Source organism: Peromyscus maniculatus, chromosome 23 (assembly GCF_049852395.1).
Source record: "Peromyscus maniculatus bairdii isolate BWxNUB_F1_BW_parent chromosome 23, HU_Pman_BW_mat_3.1, whole genome shotgun sequence".
Classification (NCBI taxonomy): Eukaryota; Metazoa; Chordata; class Mammalia; order Rodentia; family Cricetidae; genus Peromyscus; species Peromyscus maniculatus.
The window spans coordinates 609,472-628,942 of NC_134874.1; the positions used below are offsets into that span (position 1 = coordinate 609,472).

General features: G+C 50.6%; 1 protein-coding gene across 1 annotated transcript in view; it reads left to right on the forward strand.

Moving 5' to 3' along the window:
• The first annotated feature begins 248 nt into the window (after positions 1 to 248).
• The window catches only part of Galnt9 (polypeptide N-acetylgalactosaminyltransferase 9), a 75,217-nt gene continuing 55,994 nt past the window's right edge, over positions 249 to 19,471 (forward strand). The window contains exon 1 of the mRNA XM_006984098.4: positions 249 to 847. Coding sequence (XP_006984160.1) covers positions 607 to 847 — 241 coding nt within the window. The 5' untranslated portion in view covers positions 249 to 606. The remainder of the gene's footprint in view (positions 848 to 19,471) is intronic.

Consider the following 19,471-nt stretch of genomic DNA (forward strand, 5'->3'; position numbering starts at 1 on the left):
TCGTGTCTATAGGGATCAAGTGTGTGTTTTATCGCCCTAGATAAGCCCGGGGTGTGGAGGGAGGTCCGAGGCTCTGCGTGGTACCGCTCTCTGGGCCTCGCTCCTGGCGGGCCTATCCTGGCCAGGGGTGGCGCGCGGGATCGGTTTGGGGCGGCGGGCGGGGCAGCGGGCGCCGCGTGCATGCTGATGAGCTCAGGCCGCGTCACTGCGCACCGGCGCCGTGGTTTCGGGGCGCGCAGGAGCCGGGCGCGCAGGAGCGGGGCGCGCAGGAGCCGGGCGCGCAGGAGCGAGCGGGGCGCGCAGGAGAGGGACGCAGCATCCAAGGCCTCGCGCCGCCTCCTGGCCCAGGAAGCTCCCGGCGGGCGGGCCCTGCTGACTATGCGGGCGGTGCCCTGTGCCCGCAGCCCCGGGCGGTTTCTGCGCGCTGGAGAGGAAGGGCGGGTCGCGGCGGCCTGGAGCGTGGAGCCCGCGTGTCGGTGCTGAAAGAACAGCGCCCGCCCTTGCCCGGCCCATGGTCCCCATCGGGGCCGGTCGCGCTCAGGCTCCTGCGGCCCCGGGGCCCCGGGGATGCCCGGAGGGTGAGGCGGCCCGGTCCGAGCCGCGCTCATGGCGGTGGCCAGGAAGATCAAAACTTTGCTGACGGTCAACATCCTGGTGTTCGTGGGCATCATCCTCTTCTCGGTGTACTGCCGCCTGCAGGACCGTTCTGAGGCGCTGGTGCAGGTTGTGCGAGGAGCCGACCGCCGGATGCGCAATCGGCTCTCCAAGGCGAGTGCTCTGGCGGACCGCGAGGCCATCCTGCAGCGCTTGGACCATCTGGAGGAGGTAGTCTACAACCAGCTGAATGGTGAGCCGCGGATGCCCCGGGATGGACGGGAGGAAGGGTCCTGTGTCAGGACATTACTGTGTCCAGGAGTGGCTGCTCACACCCACCCCACGATATCTTCCAGGGTCCAGAGTAGAAGCTACTCTGGGTCCTGCAGAGGGAATACAGGAGGTAGCAGGAAGTCTGGGAGGCCTTCATTGGCAGAGGGCAGTAATAGGGTGACAGTACCATCCACTCCTCCTGTGAACACTTGGGAACTGTCCCCTGCCTCCCCTACAATGACTCCAAACTTACTACCCAAGAGAAGTCGAACTTCTCAAGGAAGAGCCTCCAAGGCGCGCCAGGAGGGCAGTGAGGGGCTCAGGCAATGCCCAGATCCACCGTGACAGGTCCCAGGAGTGCCTAGGTTCACAGCCAGGAACAAGGGTACCTTACAGAGCTGTGAGGGTGGGGGTGACACCTAGGTCCACAGCAAGGACCCAGGGAATCTTTCCAAGCCGTGGGTTTAGATTGGACTCACTCCTCTCTCCCTGGAGAAACGGGAGGAGGGCGTGACTGCTGCCCCTCTAAAGTGGCTGATCCCATCCTCCTCACTGCAGGGCGCAGAGGATTCCTTTCCATTGAAGTTGTGCCCTCTGGCCTGGATAGCCCCTTTTCAAGGATGCTCAGGGCTCCCGCAGAAAGTTTTGTTGTAGAAGTGTGAGAGACCATTGGTGCTATGTTGACAGATGGATTCAAGTGTCTGGCAGGAATGTGTAGGAGCCAAGTGCTCGCATGGACTGAGGTCACAGTGCCTGGGAACCCCCGAGGCATGAAAGTGTCTGCTTCTGGTGGCCTCTTTGCTTTTTCATGAGGAAAGGGTGGTGGTGGTGCTCAGCTGGGTCACAGCAGGTCACAGTAGGTGGGGGGAGCTGTTGGGAATAAAATAATTATATGCTGGGTGCAAGATGAATGCACCATCTCTGTCCCCAAGGGCAGCTCCGTTAGGTTTCAGGAAGGAGACAGTTGGTGCGAGCCTACCGCACCAGCAGGCTTCTCCAGTTCTTTGTGGCTTTTGGCAGAGACAGCCCCAGCAAACCTCTTTCTGCAAGTGCTGGGAACTGTCTTAAGCAGGCAGTGAGACTACAGCCTACTGGGCGTCTTCAGCAGGGCTCAGGTCATGCATTGCCTGCTTGCTTCAAAAGGTGTCACCTGGGGACTCCTGAGAGAACTGGGTTCCAGGCAAACCTCTGAGCACATCCTCGAGGGACCAGGTGCCATCTGGGGACACAGGCAGCTCACGTGTGCTCCTGATAACAAAACCCTAACTTCCTGAGGGCTTTCTCACCACCCACGGAGCTCCTGGAACCCACAGCAGTCCTGACCAGCTCCGTGGCTTCTCAGTCAGCCATTCAGCTGAAGGCACAGAAGAAGAAAGTTGAGTTGGAGCAGTGGCTTGGCTACGCCACCAGTGTGATTCATCTTCTGGAAGACGCTGGGCCCCGTAATAGCACGGAGCTTTATTGAAGTGTATTTGCCAGGGTGTTATGGTCTGTTTTATGGGGTGAACCAGAGGATTATATAAAAACATTGGCACCATTTGAGCTTGTATAACATCATGCTGGCGAGCCGGCCTCATGAGCTGTTTCCTTCTCTAGTTCCCCAAGGACAAGAGGGGGCCGATATTTGGTGGAAGGAAAAGCTGGGACCCTCATTCAACTTTGCTGACATGGACAGAATGAAGTTCCTCCCTCTGGCCTCTCTGCTCCTCTGCCCCTGACAGTTTCTTCCTGCCTCTCTTCCTTTCCTAGTCCACTCTCTTCTTCACCTGTCCTTTATGCCTTTCCTCTCCACCCCCACTCAGCAAATCCCTTCCCTTTTCTCCTCTCCTCCCCCAGTTCCCCTTTCTCCTCTTTCTCTGTGCTGAGACAGCCTTGCCTTCCTCTCTGATTCATATGCTTAGCAGAGTCTCAACTCAATATTTGTCCTAGGAAATAAGCAAAGCCCAGGTCTAGCATTGGTCTCTGGCGGGTTCCTTGGGTGTGGGGGAGAGCACAGAGTTTTCAGGGGCTGTCAGTGTAAGTGAAGTCATTTAGTTTAGGCATCCTTATCCCACTCCAGACTTGGCTCAAAGCTTCTGATGGAGGGCATGGAGGGGAGCCACGAGAGCTTCCTGGAGGAGGCCAGGTGCTCTCCCTGTCACAGCCTGTTCTATTTTAGATCCTAGAGATGTGGGCTTGATCCCCAAGGATTTCTACCTGGAATTTATCTCAACTGCATTGAAACACTAGGAGGGAGCGATTGCTTATGTCTGCCTGGACTCTCCCTTTGAACTCCCTCCTGGCTGGGGAGATGAACAAGAAAGAGGAAGTCCTGGGGAGTGAGGGGTGTCTTCCTTTGAGCCAGGAGGCACGGGAGGGTGTTTCAGTGTGGAGGGGATGCTCTTCTCCTCCTTCTCTTTGGCTCCATGACCTCATGACATGTCTTATTGACCCTGGCGGAGCACCCCTGTGTGGTGCAGACTCAGGCTCATAGGACTGGGAAGAAGCGTTTTGTGGGAAAGGGTGTACGGTCCCTTTCATGTGTGCTGGAGAATTGCTTCTAAATCCAGCGCTCAAGGCAAGAAAAAAATGTTTATGGGAAAAACTCATCCTCTGAATATCTTAAATTGCACATAAAGCCCAGTGCCCATGGCTGTGTGAGCAGCTGGCCCAGGCTCTCAGGAGCAGTAAAATTTAAATCCTCCAGGCTTGGTGCTGCTTCCAATCTGATGCCAGGAATTCAACCCCCTTTCCCTAGTGATTGGGAGGTAGGAATCCAGGCTTTTGTAGGTACTGGGTTTGCCCCTCTGTGAGTCTGTGAAGCCCAGCCCCGGACTCAGCTACTGAAAGCTTCATATGGTGGAGGAAACCATTTGGCCCGGGATCTCACACCCTGGGGGGCTGGGCTCTGCCCTGAATTCAGAAGTGGCCCCCTCTCTGCCTACGTGCCTGGTGACCAGAGGGGGAAAAGGCATGGAAGGTGCGCTGGGGGGACGGTTGCTCTTGAGGGGTCATCTCTAAAACCAGAGGACATGTGCTTGTTGATTCCCTCCAATTTGTGCTGCCCCAGCCCACGTGTGTTCACCACTCAGTCGTGGTTGGCCTTATCGTTGGGACAGAAAAACCAGGAGCCAGGAAGTAGAGTGACTTGCAGGGTTGTATAGGAAGTTGGTGGTGGCAGCCGCTTGGAGAAAGAGCAGGACCCGCATTTCTGACATCATCACAAATTCAAGTCAAAAGCAAACCAGAAGATCTTAATGTGGGCCCCAGGTGCCAGCCATAGACGTCCTGGCACAGACGGTGTCTGTCTCCTTTGTAAGTGCTTGCCCTCTTCTGGGATGCTGGTCTAGTTCTCCTGACCAAGTGCCCGTGTGCCACTTCCACTGACCACGACACCTGTGCAGACTGCTGTATTTGGTCCCCTCCTCCTTTTGTGGTGTGTTAGAGACAAGGTCTCTCTTCTGTATAGCCCCAGCTGGCTTGTTTCTCTGTTATGTAGACCAGGCTGGCCTTGAACTCTCAGAGATCCACCTGCCCTCTGCCTCCTGAGTGCTGGGATTAAAGGAGTGTGCCACCATGCCTGGCTCCTTTGGTCCGCTTTAAGTGAATAGTTTTGTCTGTGGTTCCATCTCTAGGTCCTGACACCCAGGCAGGGTGGCACACCCATGGATATTTCAGTAAGTTGGCATTTCTCTGAGTTACACATTGCTTTCAATAGAAGGTTTGATTTTTTTTTTTTGAGACAGGGTCTCTCTCTCTACATAGCCCTGGCCTCCTTGGAACTCTATGTAGACCAGGCTGCCCTCAAAGTCACAGAGACCCCCTTGTCTCTGCCTCCTGAGTACTGGGATCAGAGGCATGTGCCACCACAGTTGGCTGAGAATAAAATTATTTTAGGCCATTGTATTCCACTGCCATGCTTGTTGGCAGAGTGCTGAATGGAAAGTGTTGTGGAAGGTCACATACTGTTGCACAGCTGTCGAGATTCAAAGGAAGCAGCTTGAGTGGAGGGGATGCAGGGAATGTGGAGTGAGCCAGGCCGCAGGAGCATGATTGTTCTCATGCTATAATCCTGGGTTACTCAGCTCTTGTCTGTTTCCTGCCAGGAAGTGTGCCCTGCAGCCCAATCCCAGTGTGCACAGCTTTAGAAGTAGGTCTCATGTAGGGTTAAGGTAGAGGGGCTGGAGGCCAGGTGTGAAAATTGTGGCAATTGTCGAAGTTCTGAGTTGCCTTCAAGGCAGCAAGGCTGGGACTTCTGGTCAGCACCAATCCTCCCAGCCATCTCGTGTTGGGCACAATGAGTTACCATCTACAAAGGCCTTTGGGAGCTGGAGCAGAGGCCGGAGGGAAGGAAGGGGAGGCTGGGAAGAATGTCGAGCAATGCATGGCTTTTCCTTTGGCTTCAGAGTAGTGAGGACTGAGCCTGAGGCGAGGTGTTGGAGTTCGGCATGGCTTGATGCTCTGGCTGGGGCACGTGGCAGCTCCCCATCCACACCTGCTGTGTCAGGGGTGACAGGACATGCTCCCGATCTCTGTTCTACCAATGGCCATATGCTCAGAATGCAGCTGTATCCCTAGAACACCGGCCGAGTACAGTGAGCTTATCTCTTGGATATCCTTACAAGGGGTGGCCCATTTCTGTGATGCAGGGGACCAAAGACAGGTGGCAACAGGCAGAGGAGAAAGAAGATGACGCAGTTGGAAGAGGGTGTGGGGCTGGACCTGGGGATTGGCTTCAGGCTCTCTTGGCAGGTTCCGCATACATCCCTCTTGAGCCTCTGGGTATGCAGGGGTCTTAGCTTCTGGAAAGGGGCCCCTTTGGAACTTTGCACACTGGAGAAACATGAAGGACTTGCCCCATGATTCATCATGAAGGGAACATGATTGCTGGCAGAAGAGTTCTTGTTCCCCTGCAAGTTTTACTTCTCAAAATGGCTAGCTGCTGGTCCCAGGCGGCCTTCTCAGCTCCAGCCCATTGGTTTTTACCCTTCTCAGAGTATATGGTCCTACCTGTCCCCCTCCCCAAGAGGCAAGAGTGATGGAAGCTGAGGAAACAGCTGCCATTGGTTGGATTGGCTGGACTCCGCCCACCCTTCCCTCTTTTCACAGCCTGCCTACTTCTGACAAATCACTGCAGAAAGTGCAGCAGTGACTGTCCCACTGGAGTATGGCCCTGGTCCCGCAGCTGGGCAGGTCAGGGTGTGTGACGGCTGCCATTCTGTCCATGCTCTGCAAAACTCTTAGAGCAGCTTTGGTTGTGGTTTTGGTTATAGTTTCTTCAGTTGGAAGCAATTTGGTTCTACCTTGCTCCTCCCAGAATGGCTGCACAGTCTTCTGGATACCCGTCTTCATCAGAGATACCGACCGCACCAGACCGCAGTTGTATGGGGACCCCTGAGTCTCCATATGACAAGCAACCGTGTGACGTGGAGCTGAAGCACTCTGCCATGCCATTTCCCTGTGAGCAGTGGACCTAGTCTGGCTGAGTCTGGGGCTGCAATCGACACAGACGTGGGGCGGGGAGGAGGAACCAACTTGTAGGAAAGCACTCACAGGTGGTGGCCCCGGCCTCAGGATACACCGGGGTGGAATGATTATGTTTACAATCTGGCCTGCAATCAGCATATTTCAGTCTGTTACAGATACACCACAGAACTGTGAAAGATGATTTATCATTCATTCATTGGAGACTGGATAGAGTAAGCTTCTGCGAATTCCTTTACCGTATCTGCCTCCACAGACAGGCAGGTGAGGGCTGAGGTGGTTAAGAGGACCGACTGCTCTTCCAAAGGATCAGGGTTTAATTTTCAGCACCCATATGGCGACTCACAACCATCTGTAACTTCAGTTCCAAGGCATCCATAAGCACTGTACGTATGTGGTGCACAGACATACACGCAGCTAAAACACTCATACACGTTAAAATAAAATAAAAAAGTCAAAGAAATGCAAGTGAGCTCTGGGTCTCGAGACCAGCTCATCAACCTCGCTCTGTCTCAGAAAAGATGTCCTGAGAGGGAAGGACAGGTGTAGCCTCCAGCAGGAAGAGGTAAGGACCACTGAGGGAGGCAGTCAGCATTCTCCCACTTGCTCAGCAGGGTCCTTGAACTCTGTAAAGATGAGTGTGACAGTTCCTTTAAAACTTTTTCAGAAGGAGAGACTCGCTTTGCAAGTCGGCATTGTATCTATCACAAGGCACAGTGGTCACTAGCACCATTCCCAAGCTCTCCCTGCTGCCCCCTTCTCTATGGAGCATCCCAGGATTGCTCAGTGGCTCTTGTTCTGCAGCCCTTGCTGATCAAGCAAACAGATTTTTTCTGTGTTCCATGGGATGTGCACACCGGTGAAGGGCGGGGCACCCTGTGGAGATGTGTGAGGGGAGTACTTATCGTGGGATCCCTCCAAGTTAGGGGCCCTGTGAACTCACCCCGTGCTGGCAGGGGACTGGTGCTGAAAATCTTCATACTTTGAAAATACAACAGGCTCCACCTGCGGAAGGGAGTGGTCTTCTCATGCACCTCTTTGGTTGAGCAGTGACCTCCCATAAGGACAGGGTGGGTACAGAGCCCAGGTAAAGCTCTTTCAGCAGAGATGATCTGCAAAGGGAGTGAGTGACAGAGCAAGTAGGTGGGTGAGGGACTTGGGATGTCATATGGGTTGAACTGTGTCCTCCAAAATTCTCATCCCCCAAACCTTAGAATGTGGCCTTATGTGGAGAGAGGGTCTTTGCAGCTATTGAAGACGAGGTTATGCCATCTGGGGTGAGCTAAATCTAATGACATCTGTCTCTATGAGAGGAGGAAAGGGGGTGTTGGAGAGATGGCTCAGCAGGTAAGAACACTTGCTGCTCTTCCAGGGGACTGGGGTTTGGTTCCCAGTGCCTACATCAGGTTGTAATTCCAGCTCCATGGGATCTGATTCCTTCATCAGGCCTCTGTGGGCACCTGTGTAAATGAAATGAGAGAGAAGACACAGGAAGTGGCTTATAAGGTTAGAGGCAGAGACAGAGCAGTGTGGCCTTGAGCCAAGGGATTCTGGGATCTGCCAGGAGCTGAGAAAGACAAGGTGCCTTCCTTAGAACTTCCACAGGGACAGGACTCTGTTCATTAAGCCTGAATCTCACACTTCTGCACTTCCAACTGGAGAGAAATCCATGTCAGGACCCCAGGTAAGGTGCTGTGCTGTGTAGCTGAGGACCTGCACACAAAGGGACAGCCAGGGACTCTCTCCAGCAAACGTTTGAACTGAGATGTAAATGAAGGGGAAGTGTGACCTCGGAGCATCCTGGGAAGCAGATAGAGTGGATGTCAGCAGATGCAAAGGACCTATAGTGGTGTGAGGGTCCTAGTGAGTCACGAGGGAGGGGAGCAGTATTGCATAAGATGTCTTTGGGGAAGCAGGCAGGGCCATCTTGGTCTCCTCAGTGGCTTGTCAGGGTGTAGGTATCAGCTGTGCTCCTTGGCTCCTGGGAGGTTCTGGGAGATTCCAGGAAGGGAGGACAATAGAAATGCTCTAAGGGATGTCTGATATTTTTTTTTTTTTTTAAGATTGTGTGTATGCGTGCATGCATGCGTGCATGCGCCATACCTGCAGAGGCCAAAGAGGGCTTTGGATTTCCTGGAGCTGGAGTTACAGATGGTTGTGAGCAGCCCAATATGGATGCTAGGAACTGAACTTGGGTTCTCTGAAAGAGCAGGAAGTGCTCCTAACCATCGAGCCATTTCTTCAGGCCAGAAACCTCGACTTTTAGCTAGGATGATGCTTCTGGTTTTAAAAAGCATCCATGACTTCTCTTGGATATTTTGGACCAGACGAGCTTGACCTAACCAGTGATGTTTTTGTTGATTAGCAGAGGGGAAAGAGCCGTGTTCCCAGGCAACCCAAGAGCTGAACTGTCCCTCCATCTATGCTGGAGGGTGTTACCCTGGTTCACACAGCCTGTGACCTGACCAAGTCAGAGCTTCTAAATTCAGTGCTCCAGCCACAGGGCCCTGCGACTTTGTCTCAGGTGTCCTATGTGTCCAGTTTATTGATTTATGGATTGTGAGATGTTGAATACTGTCCCTGATCTCACCATCTGCCAGAGGCAAGTCCTTCACAGCTGCAACTCAAGCTATGTCCCCAGGGAAGCCCTGCCTGGCTGAGCGCCCCTGTTTTCATTAAGAGTGTAGCCATTGACCAGCTGGGTTCCTCTCCAGTTCTACCCTTCCCTGTGGGCATCGTCTGCCTCTCTGAGCCTCAGTTTCTTCACTTGTGAAGTAGATATGAGAGTCTTGTAGGGACTGGAGGAGTTATTGTAGGCAGGAGCCTTACTACATGTTTTATAGGGAAGGGATTCTGTGACATATGCACCCCTCATCTGTAAACAGGCAAGTGAGTCTGAGTCACAGCATGGACCTCCAACTTTCCGGTCAGAGTCAACAACAACACTGTATATATAGCCTGTGGCAGTTTCCAAGCCGGGCTCTTTAGTGACCTCCAAGAGGCCATCCCCGTGTGTCTGTGTGTGTGTGTGTGTGTGTGTGTGTGTGTGTGTGTGTGTGTGTGTGTGTGTGTTAAGGTGTTGGGGTATGACTGGCTGTCATTGCTTTACTTTTAAATTTTCTATTTACTGGTATTTTTTGACAAACAATACATGATGTAGATTATCTTTTTGTTGTTGTTTCCAAGACAGGGTTTCTCTGTGTAGCCCTGGCTGTCCCGGAACTCACTCTGTAGTCCAGGCTGGCCTTGAATTTATAGAGATCCACCTGCCTCTACCTCCCGGGTGCTGGGATTAAAGGTATGCACCACCACCACCTGGAGCAGGCTGTCTTTCATTGGTAGCAATGCATTACTTACCTAAGAGACATTGATCGAGAAGTGGAGACCATAAATGGAGTTTGACTGAGAATTTGATTGTTGACTGCTCCAGAAGAGGGTGGGACCTGGGAGAATGGAGATGATGAATGAGGTGGACTAAAGTCTCATGCAATAGCCAACTTTATTCAGAGGCTCAGACAATTTATTCTCTGAGGGTTTAGAGGAGTCACATGAGTAAAGTGTACAATCTCAGGGTAAGCTGCACTTGGCTAAGACATGATTTTCCATAGAGACATACAAATAATAGCCAGTTTTAATGAATAATCTGAAGTGAGCTAACACCTATCTGATCCACTTGGGAGGGGCACAAAAGCATAATCCAAGAACAACTTTGTGTTTTTGAAGAAACTGAGGTTACAAGACTCTTGGTTTCTTGGATTTTTTTTTCACTAGCACTGAGAAATCTCCTCACACATCTCTATTCTTGAACTGTATCCTGATGTAGTTAATATGATAGTTGATAGTTAATCTTCCAGTGTGAGCTTGCCTGTTTTTGCTTAATCATACACATTATTCACCAAAAATTAGGTCATCATGTTTGAGGTATGTGTGATTTGCAAAGAAGTCGGTCATTTTTTTTTTTAAAGTATTTCATAAGAATGGTTTTAAACAAAGTTGCCTACCTGGCTATACTCTTGACTTTTAAAAAGGAAGACAAATTTAGTTAATTCAAAAGATGAGTCAGTCTCAGGGAATCTGCTGAATAATGTAAACTTGACCAGTGTGCAAAGACTGTAGGGAGGAAGGTGAGGTATGGTGCTCTTCGGGACTCCAGCCTGACAGTCCTCCCTGAGGCCATCAGTGTGACAGAGTTGGCAGAAAGAGACATCCAGCTCTGGGTCTGGCTCCTGGCCAGAGCACCCTGTGGCTCTCAGTCTGATGAAAATAAACGAACGAAGAAGACAGTCTGGGTGTTTGGATGCTTGGTGAGGGAGGAGGCACAGATCAGGGTGTCGCCTTATCATGGTTTAACAGTATTGGTGTAGGGAGGATGGTTGGTCACCCTCCCTGCTGGCTGGTGGGCAGAATCTCCGTGGCCCACATACTTATGTGCAGTGTGAGTACTCTGTGTACGGCCCTAGGCTGATTGGGTATTATATTGCCAACCCTGTTGGTATGAGTACCTGGTGTTAGGGGCTAGACCCTTGGGCCCAGGAGGGATTTGGTGGCTCTCAACTTTTGTCACAGACCATAAAAGGAATGTACAGCAACTGTCAGGTCCCACAGCATCTCTTTCTGGGTCAGGGCCACCCGGAGCCTACAGCATGGATCCTGGAGGCGCTGACCGACTAAATCAGGCCATAGCCCTCGATCTAGCCCACAAGACCCCTTTGGATGACTCAGCTGCTGGTAGTGTGTTTTAAAATACATATGCCAAGTACAAATGTTCTTCACAATGCTGTTCCAGGCCTTGGTGTTGTGTCAGGAAACTAATGAGGCCCTGTCTCAGGACCTCCCAGATACCACTCCAGGCTCCCTGCTCCCTGGTCATGGAGCCCAATGACAGCTCCTTCCTGATGGGTGTTCCTGCTGTCTTTTTTTTTCCCTCTTTTTTTATTAAGAGATTTTTCTATTCATTTTACATACCAACCACAGATTCCCCTGTCCTCCCTCCTCCCGTCCCCCAGCCTTCCCCCTCATTCCACCCCTTATTCCCACCTCCTCCAAGGCAAGGTCTCCCATGGGGAGTCAGCAGAGCCTGGTACATTCAGTTGAGGTAGGTCCAGACTCCTCCTCCCTGCACCACAGCTGTGCAAAGTGTCTCATCATAGGCACTAGGCTCCAAAAAGCTGGCTCATGCACTAGGGACCGGATCCCACTGATCCCTTACTCTGTAGATACTGATTCATCTCATCTCTCGGTTGTGCAAACTCAGATGATCTCCCTGACCAAGTACTCAGTGGCTAAAGGACGTATGCCTTTAAGATGGAAAGAGGCAGTATCATTGGATATTGGCTAGGACTGCTGGACATTTGATAAGACAAGAGGGCCCAGGATTGATGGCCTCTGTCCCTGATTGGGACACGGGACACAGGCAAGGAGAAGGCAGGGCTCACTAACACCTTGGACAGCTCCCTGCTGGAAGGTTGTGGGGCAGGTACTGATAACAGGGCATGGGCTGGGAACTGTAAATTACCTTCCTCTCCTTCCCTCACTCTCTCTTTAGAGGTACATCTATGGCACTAGACTGTTTGTTTGTTTTAAAAAAAATTTGTAATTTTTTTTTTAAATTTTTTATTGTTTTTGTGTAGCCTGGTGTCCTGGGACTCTTTAAACCAGGATAGCCTTCAACTCAGAAATCTGCCTGCCTCTGCCTCCCGAGTGCTAGGATTAAAAGCATTCACCGTCATGTCTGACTAAACAGTTTTGTTTTGTTTTCGAGACATGGTTTCTCTGTTTAACAGTTCTGGCTGTCCTGGAACTTGCTTTGTAGACTAGGTTGGCTTTGAACTCAGAGATCTGCCTGCCTCTGCCTCCTGAGTGCTCGGATTAAGGGCATGCACTGCCACACCCAGCTTTATTTACTTTATTGGTGTTTTACTTGCATGTATGTCTGTGTGAGAGTGTTGGATCCCCTGGAACTGGAGTTATAGACAGTTGTGAGCTGCCATATGGATGCTGGGAATTGAACCTGGGTTCTCTGGAAGAGCAGCCAGTGCTCTAAAACATGGAGCCATATTTCCAGCTCCCTACACTAGACAGTTTTTTAAAGTATGTGTTTGAATGCATGTTTCCTTTCAGGTAGGGATGTTACAGAATGTGCCATATGCTCAGGTGGGAACATTGGATTTTATTGGACTGAGACTACCAGTCTATAAGGTGGGGAAGTATGGTCTTTAATTTTTTATTTTTATTTTATGTGTATGGGTGCTTTTTAAACTGAATATATGTCCATATATTATTTACTTGCCTGGTGCCTGTGGATGCCAGAAGAGGTTTCCCTGAAACTAGAGTTATAGATGGTTGTGAGCTGCCATGTGGGTGTTGGGAACTGAACCAGAGTCTCTTGGTCTACTGGAATAGCAGTTAGTGTTCTTAACCACTGATCCATTTCTCCAACCCCATGGTAAGTGCTTTTAAGCACTACCTCTTTAAGGCCAGAATCCCAGGGCTGCTGAGCACACCAGACTAACTGCAATCCTGATGTGTTTTTCATGCCCCAGAGTGCTGGGCTCTGCCACTACCAGGCCTTTTCTGAGATGGAGAGAGATGGAACCAAGGACTCAACAGACCTCAATGGTAAGGATAGCTGGGGTAGGTGGCTGCCTGGACTCTCGGTGACACCGTTCCCAGCATCCTCACTGATGAGTGCTGGTCCCTTTGAAGAAAGTCTTAGGGTCAAACCAGCCCTACTTCCCATGTTCCGTGTCTCCTACCTGCTCTCAGTTCTGAGTGAGGCCTCAGGTTAAGGTTAATAGTAGATGGCACAAACAAACACACAAACAAAATCAAACTACTGTAAACACAGAGATGTGTGTGTGGGTGTGGGTGTGCGTGCGTGCGTGCGTGCGTGCGTGCACTCTTGGCCCTCACAGACACCTGTGATAGCACTGGTCCTTAACTTGTGTTGCTCAAGAGGAGACCAGGAACCAAAAGACCTCACAGATCAGTGATGGCAGAGGTGGGATTTGAACCCAGGTGTGACCTCCATACCTCACTGAGCCTGGCCAAGGAGGCATGGCCTAGTTGGGTCAGAGCTGGGTATTATATCTCCTACTTATTATAGTAAGAAGGATTTTTTTTTAAAATTTTTATTATTTGAAAAATTACATTTATTTATTGTGTAATATATGTGTATATGCACATGCATGTGGTCACTAATGTGCACACATGGAGATCAGAAGACAACTTGAGGGAGTAGTTCTCTCCTTTTGCCATCTGGGTTCTGGGGATCAAACTCAGGTCAGGCTTAGCAGCAAATGCCTTTACCCACTAAGCTATCTGGCCCAGCTTGGAACTGTTTTTATTTCAGTATACAATCAGCCAGTCACTCTATGCACGTCTCAATTTAAACCCAAGCAATTCTTGATTTTACTTTCAAGTAGGAAGATTATAGGCAGCGTCTGGGCTATGCAAGGAGGAATTACCACACATTCCGAGAAGGCTGTGGGAAATACCTGCTAGTACTCCAGCGCTCAGGCACTTGATGGTGGCTGGGAACATAAAGATGATCTTGATTGGCAGGAGTGGAGTGCGTGATTCCCACAGGTTGAATAGTTGGGCTGGCCTCACCCCTGTGCTTGCACAGCCTCAGTGACATGCGTGATGTCTTTGTTCCTCAATGTCTTCCTCTGTAAGTGGGACGGTAGGTGCTCACCTCTGGAAGAATGCATAGAACTTTGGGAGAAGTGCCTGGCATGAGGTGTCTTGTCAGGAAAGATCTGACTCTCATGGGTTCTGGCTACCATTTCCTCAACGCTGTCCTTTCTGCCAGTGACTGACCACTTGACCTTCCTACCCAGCTCCACAGGATCAACAGCATTGTTCTTTAAAAATAATTTTTAAAAAGATTTATTTATCTTAAGAATATGCACACCAAATTCAGTGCCCACAGAGGCCAGAAGAGGGTGTTGGATTCCGTGGAATCAGAGTTACAGACTATTGTGAGCTGTCATATGGGTGCTGGAAACCAAACCTAGGTCCTCTGCAAGAGCAACCAGTGCTCTTAACCCCTGAGCCACCTCTCATCCAGCCTGATGATGTTCTTCTCTGATGCTTCCATGTAACCAAAAGTCATGAGTTTCAGGCTTCCACAGGAGCTGGGGAGGAGGTGGTGGATGTCAGCCCTGTGTGTGCCCTGAGCCCAAGGGCAATGCTGAGCTCTGCAAACTGGCCTTTCTCTGAGACCCTCCAGTCAAGTATGAGAAGCCGTAGCCAGTGTCACTGTTCTCTGAGGGTGGTGTGCTGTCAGAGGTGTGAAAACCCACAAGAGCACGAGGAGGGATGTTTGGATGACAAGTCAGATGGCTTCATGGAAGGGGAGGCATTCGAGTTATTTGGTGTTGGAGTGATCTGGGCCCAGATTCCAACTGGATGACCTTGGGGGAAGTTATGGTCTCTCGTTGAGCCTTGGTTTCCACGTCTGTGAAATGTGAGTTATCATTCCCTGTGATGGGATCAATGAGATTAAATATGAAGCCTGTAGAGGGCTTGGTGAAACCAAGTTGATCATCAGAAATAATAATGAATGTTTAGAAAAAAAACAGTTGAAATGAGGAAGGATGTAGATAAATGGGTAGGATAATGCCAGGCATGCAGTAGATAAATATTGCCTGGTGGGATGGATGGATGGCTAAGTGGTGGATAGATGAATAGATGTATCGGTGGATGGAGAGATGAATAGATGAATGCATGGACAGATGGGTGGATATCTGTACTATGATGTCCACCACTACTTCACTCAAGTGTCACTGTTGAGGTTACCCTAGACCACCCTGTCCTTGCTGCTAATAATCATTAGACCCAACCTGGGGTGGTGGGCACTGGTTGCTATATGGTGAAGCTGTGTGGCCTTTGTGGGCTTACAATATAGGGAAGAGCTGTGAAATCCTGTGTTCCAGGGACTTTAAGTCTCCCAGAAGCTCTATGGAAGGATTTATCAGATACAGTCTCTGAGGACATTTCCCAGTTACTGCCATGCCCTGCAAAATGTTAGTGACCTCATCATTTAAGGATATTGGTCTATGCTATTGGCAACCTATTATTAGTTCAGGTCCCCGGGGAATCTTAAAAGACCTAACTATAATGAAATGAGCTGTTGTATTTGGAGAGAGTGGATAAAATTGAAGCAATATGAGGGAGACATTATCCACAGAGGCAAACTAGGGCTGTCATTATTATCTGTCCTTTGTGATCATCCAAATGAATAGCCAGGTATATTAAATAAGTCTGTACTTTTAGGGGGCATGAGAGAGAGGAGCAAGGGGTGCTGGAGGGATGTCCTGTTTGTCCCCAGTCTTTTTGATCCACCCACACACTCTACAAGATTGGCAGCCAAGGTCTCAGAACCACGAGGGAAGCTTTGTATAGATCCTGGAAGGTAATAGTGGCCATTTCCCCACTGTAGACAGTGAGGTCCTGCTAGCTGGACAAGGATGGAGGCCACTGGTACTTTTGGGACACAGGGGTAAAATGAGGACCGCTGTCTGAAGTCAGCCTCCATTGCTCTTGCAGAACTCATTCACAGTGTCTTGTCTGTTTATATGCCTTGTTATACGGGCTGTGGCTATTGTCATGAAATCTGATTGTAGGCATGTTTTGCAGAGGCTGAGGATGGAGAGGATTCCCTTGGAGGGGACCAAGGTTGTTCCTCTGGGCTCCCAAGGACTTGCCTGGTTGGTCCTGTAGTCCACCCTCTAGGTCATTAAGTCCAAAACCGTTTCCATATGTGGCTGGACACGGAGGTTTCACTCTCACCTGGCTTTGGAGAGATAAAATGACTCTGCTGATTCCTCCACTTGAAATGTCAGATTCATAGCATTCAGAGCCCCCGTCAGGACAAAGTGCAAGTACTACCCAGCTCTCCTGTCCCACACTCTTGCTGCCTTCTCTCTGGGTGACATACTTCATCAGATGTTTATTACTTTAAGTTTTCTTAATGTATTTATAGGTGTTTGATGCACATGTAAGTCTGTGTATTACAGTGTGTGCCTGGGCCCACAGAGTCCAGAAGGTGATGTCATTTCCTCTAGAACTGGAGTTAGAGGTGGTTGTGAGCTGCTATGAGGGTTCTGGGAATCAAACCTGGGTCCTTTGGAAGAGTAGTTAGTGCTCTTACCCACTGAGCCACCTCTCCAGCCCTGTTGATTGCATTTTAGAAGTTGGTTCTATACGTTCTTAGTTGTCTTCAGTGAGCACATGTTGTCCTGACCTAATGCCACTATCGGATCCCAGCTAACAATGAATCCTTTCTCTGGGCTTATGATGGCCCTGGGTGTCGTGGGAGATGTCAGCTGCATCATGGTGGTCTTAGACTACAACTAGCGGAAGCTGTCCCTTGGACCTGGTTGTCATATCCGACACCTTCACTTTCAAGGTCAACCACCCTTTTCCCCAGAGGCCTTTTCCTCTGCTTCTTCCTCTGGGATGGACTTGTGGCTGGCAGCCTGTGTACTCAAGGCTGTTTCCTCTCTCAGAACATTGGCTGATGCTTCGGTGACAGATGGAAACCAGTGACTCAAAGAGAAGCAGGGAGCTCCAGAGCCACACAGCCTTCCAAGTTGAAAATCACAGCCACCCACGAGCCCAGGTACTCTGTGCGGAAGAGGTGGGCTGGCTAAGTGTGAACTGACTTTGCTGGGGGCAGGGAAGTTTGCTGGGGTTTGGCGGGAGCTGGCAGCATTTCTGTTCCTGCGGGGGCTCTTGCCTGGCCAGGAGACACTAGCCGAGTTCTTCTTGGCAGGGCCATGGATAAGTTGGCAGCCTGAGTTTTCCTGTGCTGAGATCTTGTCTTTCTTTGCCTTTCTATGGGAGAGAATTCAGTCTCTGATAATCAGAGACGATGTGACTTGAGTTCTTTGTCTCTGTACGCTTCAGAACCACAGCTGAAGAGCATCCCTGTGTTGTGGTCTTTCTGTGGCACATGGGCTCCAGAGGGAGGTGGATATTTTCCAGGGCTAAGCCCATCTGAATCCCTGTCAGGCATTGGCTTAATGCTCACTTCACGGCTGCTCCAGCCACAAGCATTGAGTCCTAGTTCCAAGCAGGAAAGGGGGCACAGGATTGTGGATAAAAAGCAGAGCTTACATGTTACAGTGATGGATATACTCTTTAGAGATGTCTCCCAGACTGGCATTCAGCAGGTCCCATGTAAATGCCAATGGCGACCTATGGTCAGACTTAGTCCTGGCTGCAAGGCCTTCGTGGAGGTGAGTGGCCCACCAGAGCCGTTCAGACAGTGGGTCTGCCGACTAAGTGCAAAGAGGAGCAGAGGCTGCCGGGCATCCCCACTGGCCCTCCTCTTCACCTGCAACTTCCTCCCTTTCTTTAATTTCTTATTTCCTGGGGCTGATGTGACAAATGACAAGTCTGCAGGCCACCGAGATGGAGGCACGGGTAGCTTTTCCTCCCCTGACCTCTCTCTTGATGGTCCTAGACATCCAGGGATCCTAGGCTTGCTATCACGTTACTTCTCTGCCTACTGGCTGTGCCTGCCACGAGGACACTGGCTACTGGATTTAGGGCTTCTTAATCCAGAACGTTCTCATCTTCACACTCCCACTTAATGATATCAGCAACAACCCTCTTTGCAGACAAGGCCACATTTGTGGTCTTTGAGGGTTACCTCCACAGTCTAAGATACAACTTGGGCCCTCAAGCAGCTGCTGGGAGCTGCTTACTGTGGGCTTAGGCAGCCCTCCTATAATCCTATCACTGCCTTGCCACAAGCAGACCCATGCCACCACATTACTGTGTCCCCTTAGAGAGGCTGATGTCCATACTTAAACTGAGAACCTACAGGCCTTCGATGTGGCAGAAGCCAGATTTCTAAGTAGCTTTTGCAGTCAACACGCACCAACACCTGGTGGATAGGCCTGAAACACTGTTTTCCATCCTCACAGCCCCTTCCAGAGTCGACTGCTACTCCGTCACACAGCTCTTTCTCTGCAAGCCATTGCTGAAGTCATTGCTCTGAGGGTTCTCTTAGCCCCACATCAAAGTGCACAGACCCACGGGAGCAGAGGCAACAGGTGGTAGTGTTGGCCGCCATGCAGCCCGCAGCCACTATCTCTGCTGGCCAGGCCTAGAGGAAGTGCTCCACTCCCATACACACCAATCACGATGCAGCTATTTGCAGGTGTCTTAAGGTCTGGGAGTCCCATGGGAGGGACTGCAACCCTCAGCATATGGGGCCTGAACACTTATGATGCTGAGTGGGCATTTGCTTGACCCTGCTGTTCTTGGCCTTGTGGAAATAAATGACCACAAATGAAGTGGGTTTCACGGAACTAAAACCTCGGTGTCTGGAAGCTGTGCCTCCTGCAGAGACTCTGAGGCTGGTCTCTCCCTGTCCCTTGCAGTCTTGAAGAACCCATTACCATCCCAGCATCCTCACCTCATGATTGTGTTGCTGCAGGGACCACCTGGTTCTCACACGTTCTCTTCACTGTGTCAGATTTCACGCTACCTGTGGCTGTATTCAGCACCCATCCCACTTCCCAGTGAAACAGATTTCTCGTCTCAACCTGCTGGACTCAGTCACACCCACAAAGTCCCTCTGTATAGGCACACACAGCCTCCCAGAGTCCAGCCAAACCCAGTCTGGCACACAGACTTCCATAGTCGTCTGTTAATCATTTCTTCCAAACTATACCAGGATAGGAGCCTACATATTGATGCTTCTCTTGAAATCTTGGGTCGCCTGGCACCCTCGGTGCCAGTTCTGGCTGGAAATACTTGGTTAGATCTTAGTGGCCCAGTGTAGCCTTCAGCCCCAGTCCTCACCGCCACCTGTAGTCCCCAGCATGACAGTGAATGACATATTTATCCTAGAGTTTCTGCCATAATTTTTCTCAGGAGTGCAGCTTGAGGAGGTGTGTAGGAAACTGATTCAAACCACACCCCAGCTCCTGAGTCATCCTTGCCTGCTTCCCAACTGAGTCAGCCCCTTGTGTCAACAGTCTCACGCCCACCCTCTGGCAATGGCACCACCCCCCAGTGATCTCGTAATTAAAGAACCGTGTTCCCTCCTCCCAGGTCACCGGGAAAGAGCTTTGAATGACTATTCTGTAAAGGTGGAATCAGTGCTGGCTTTGCACATCTC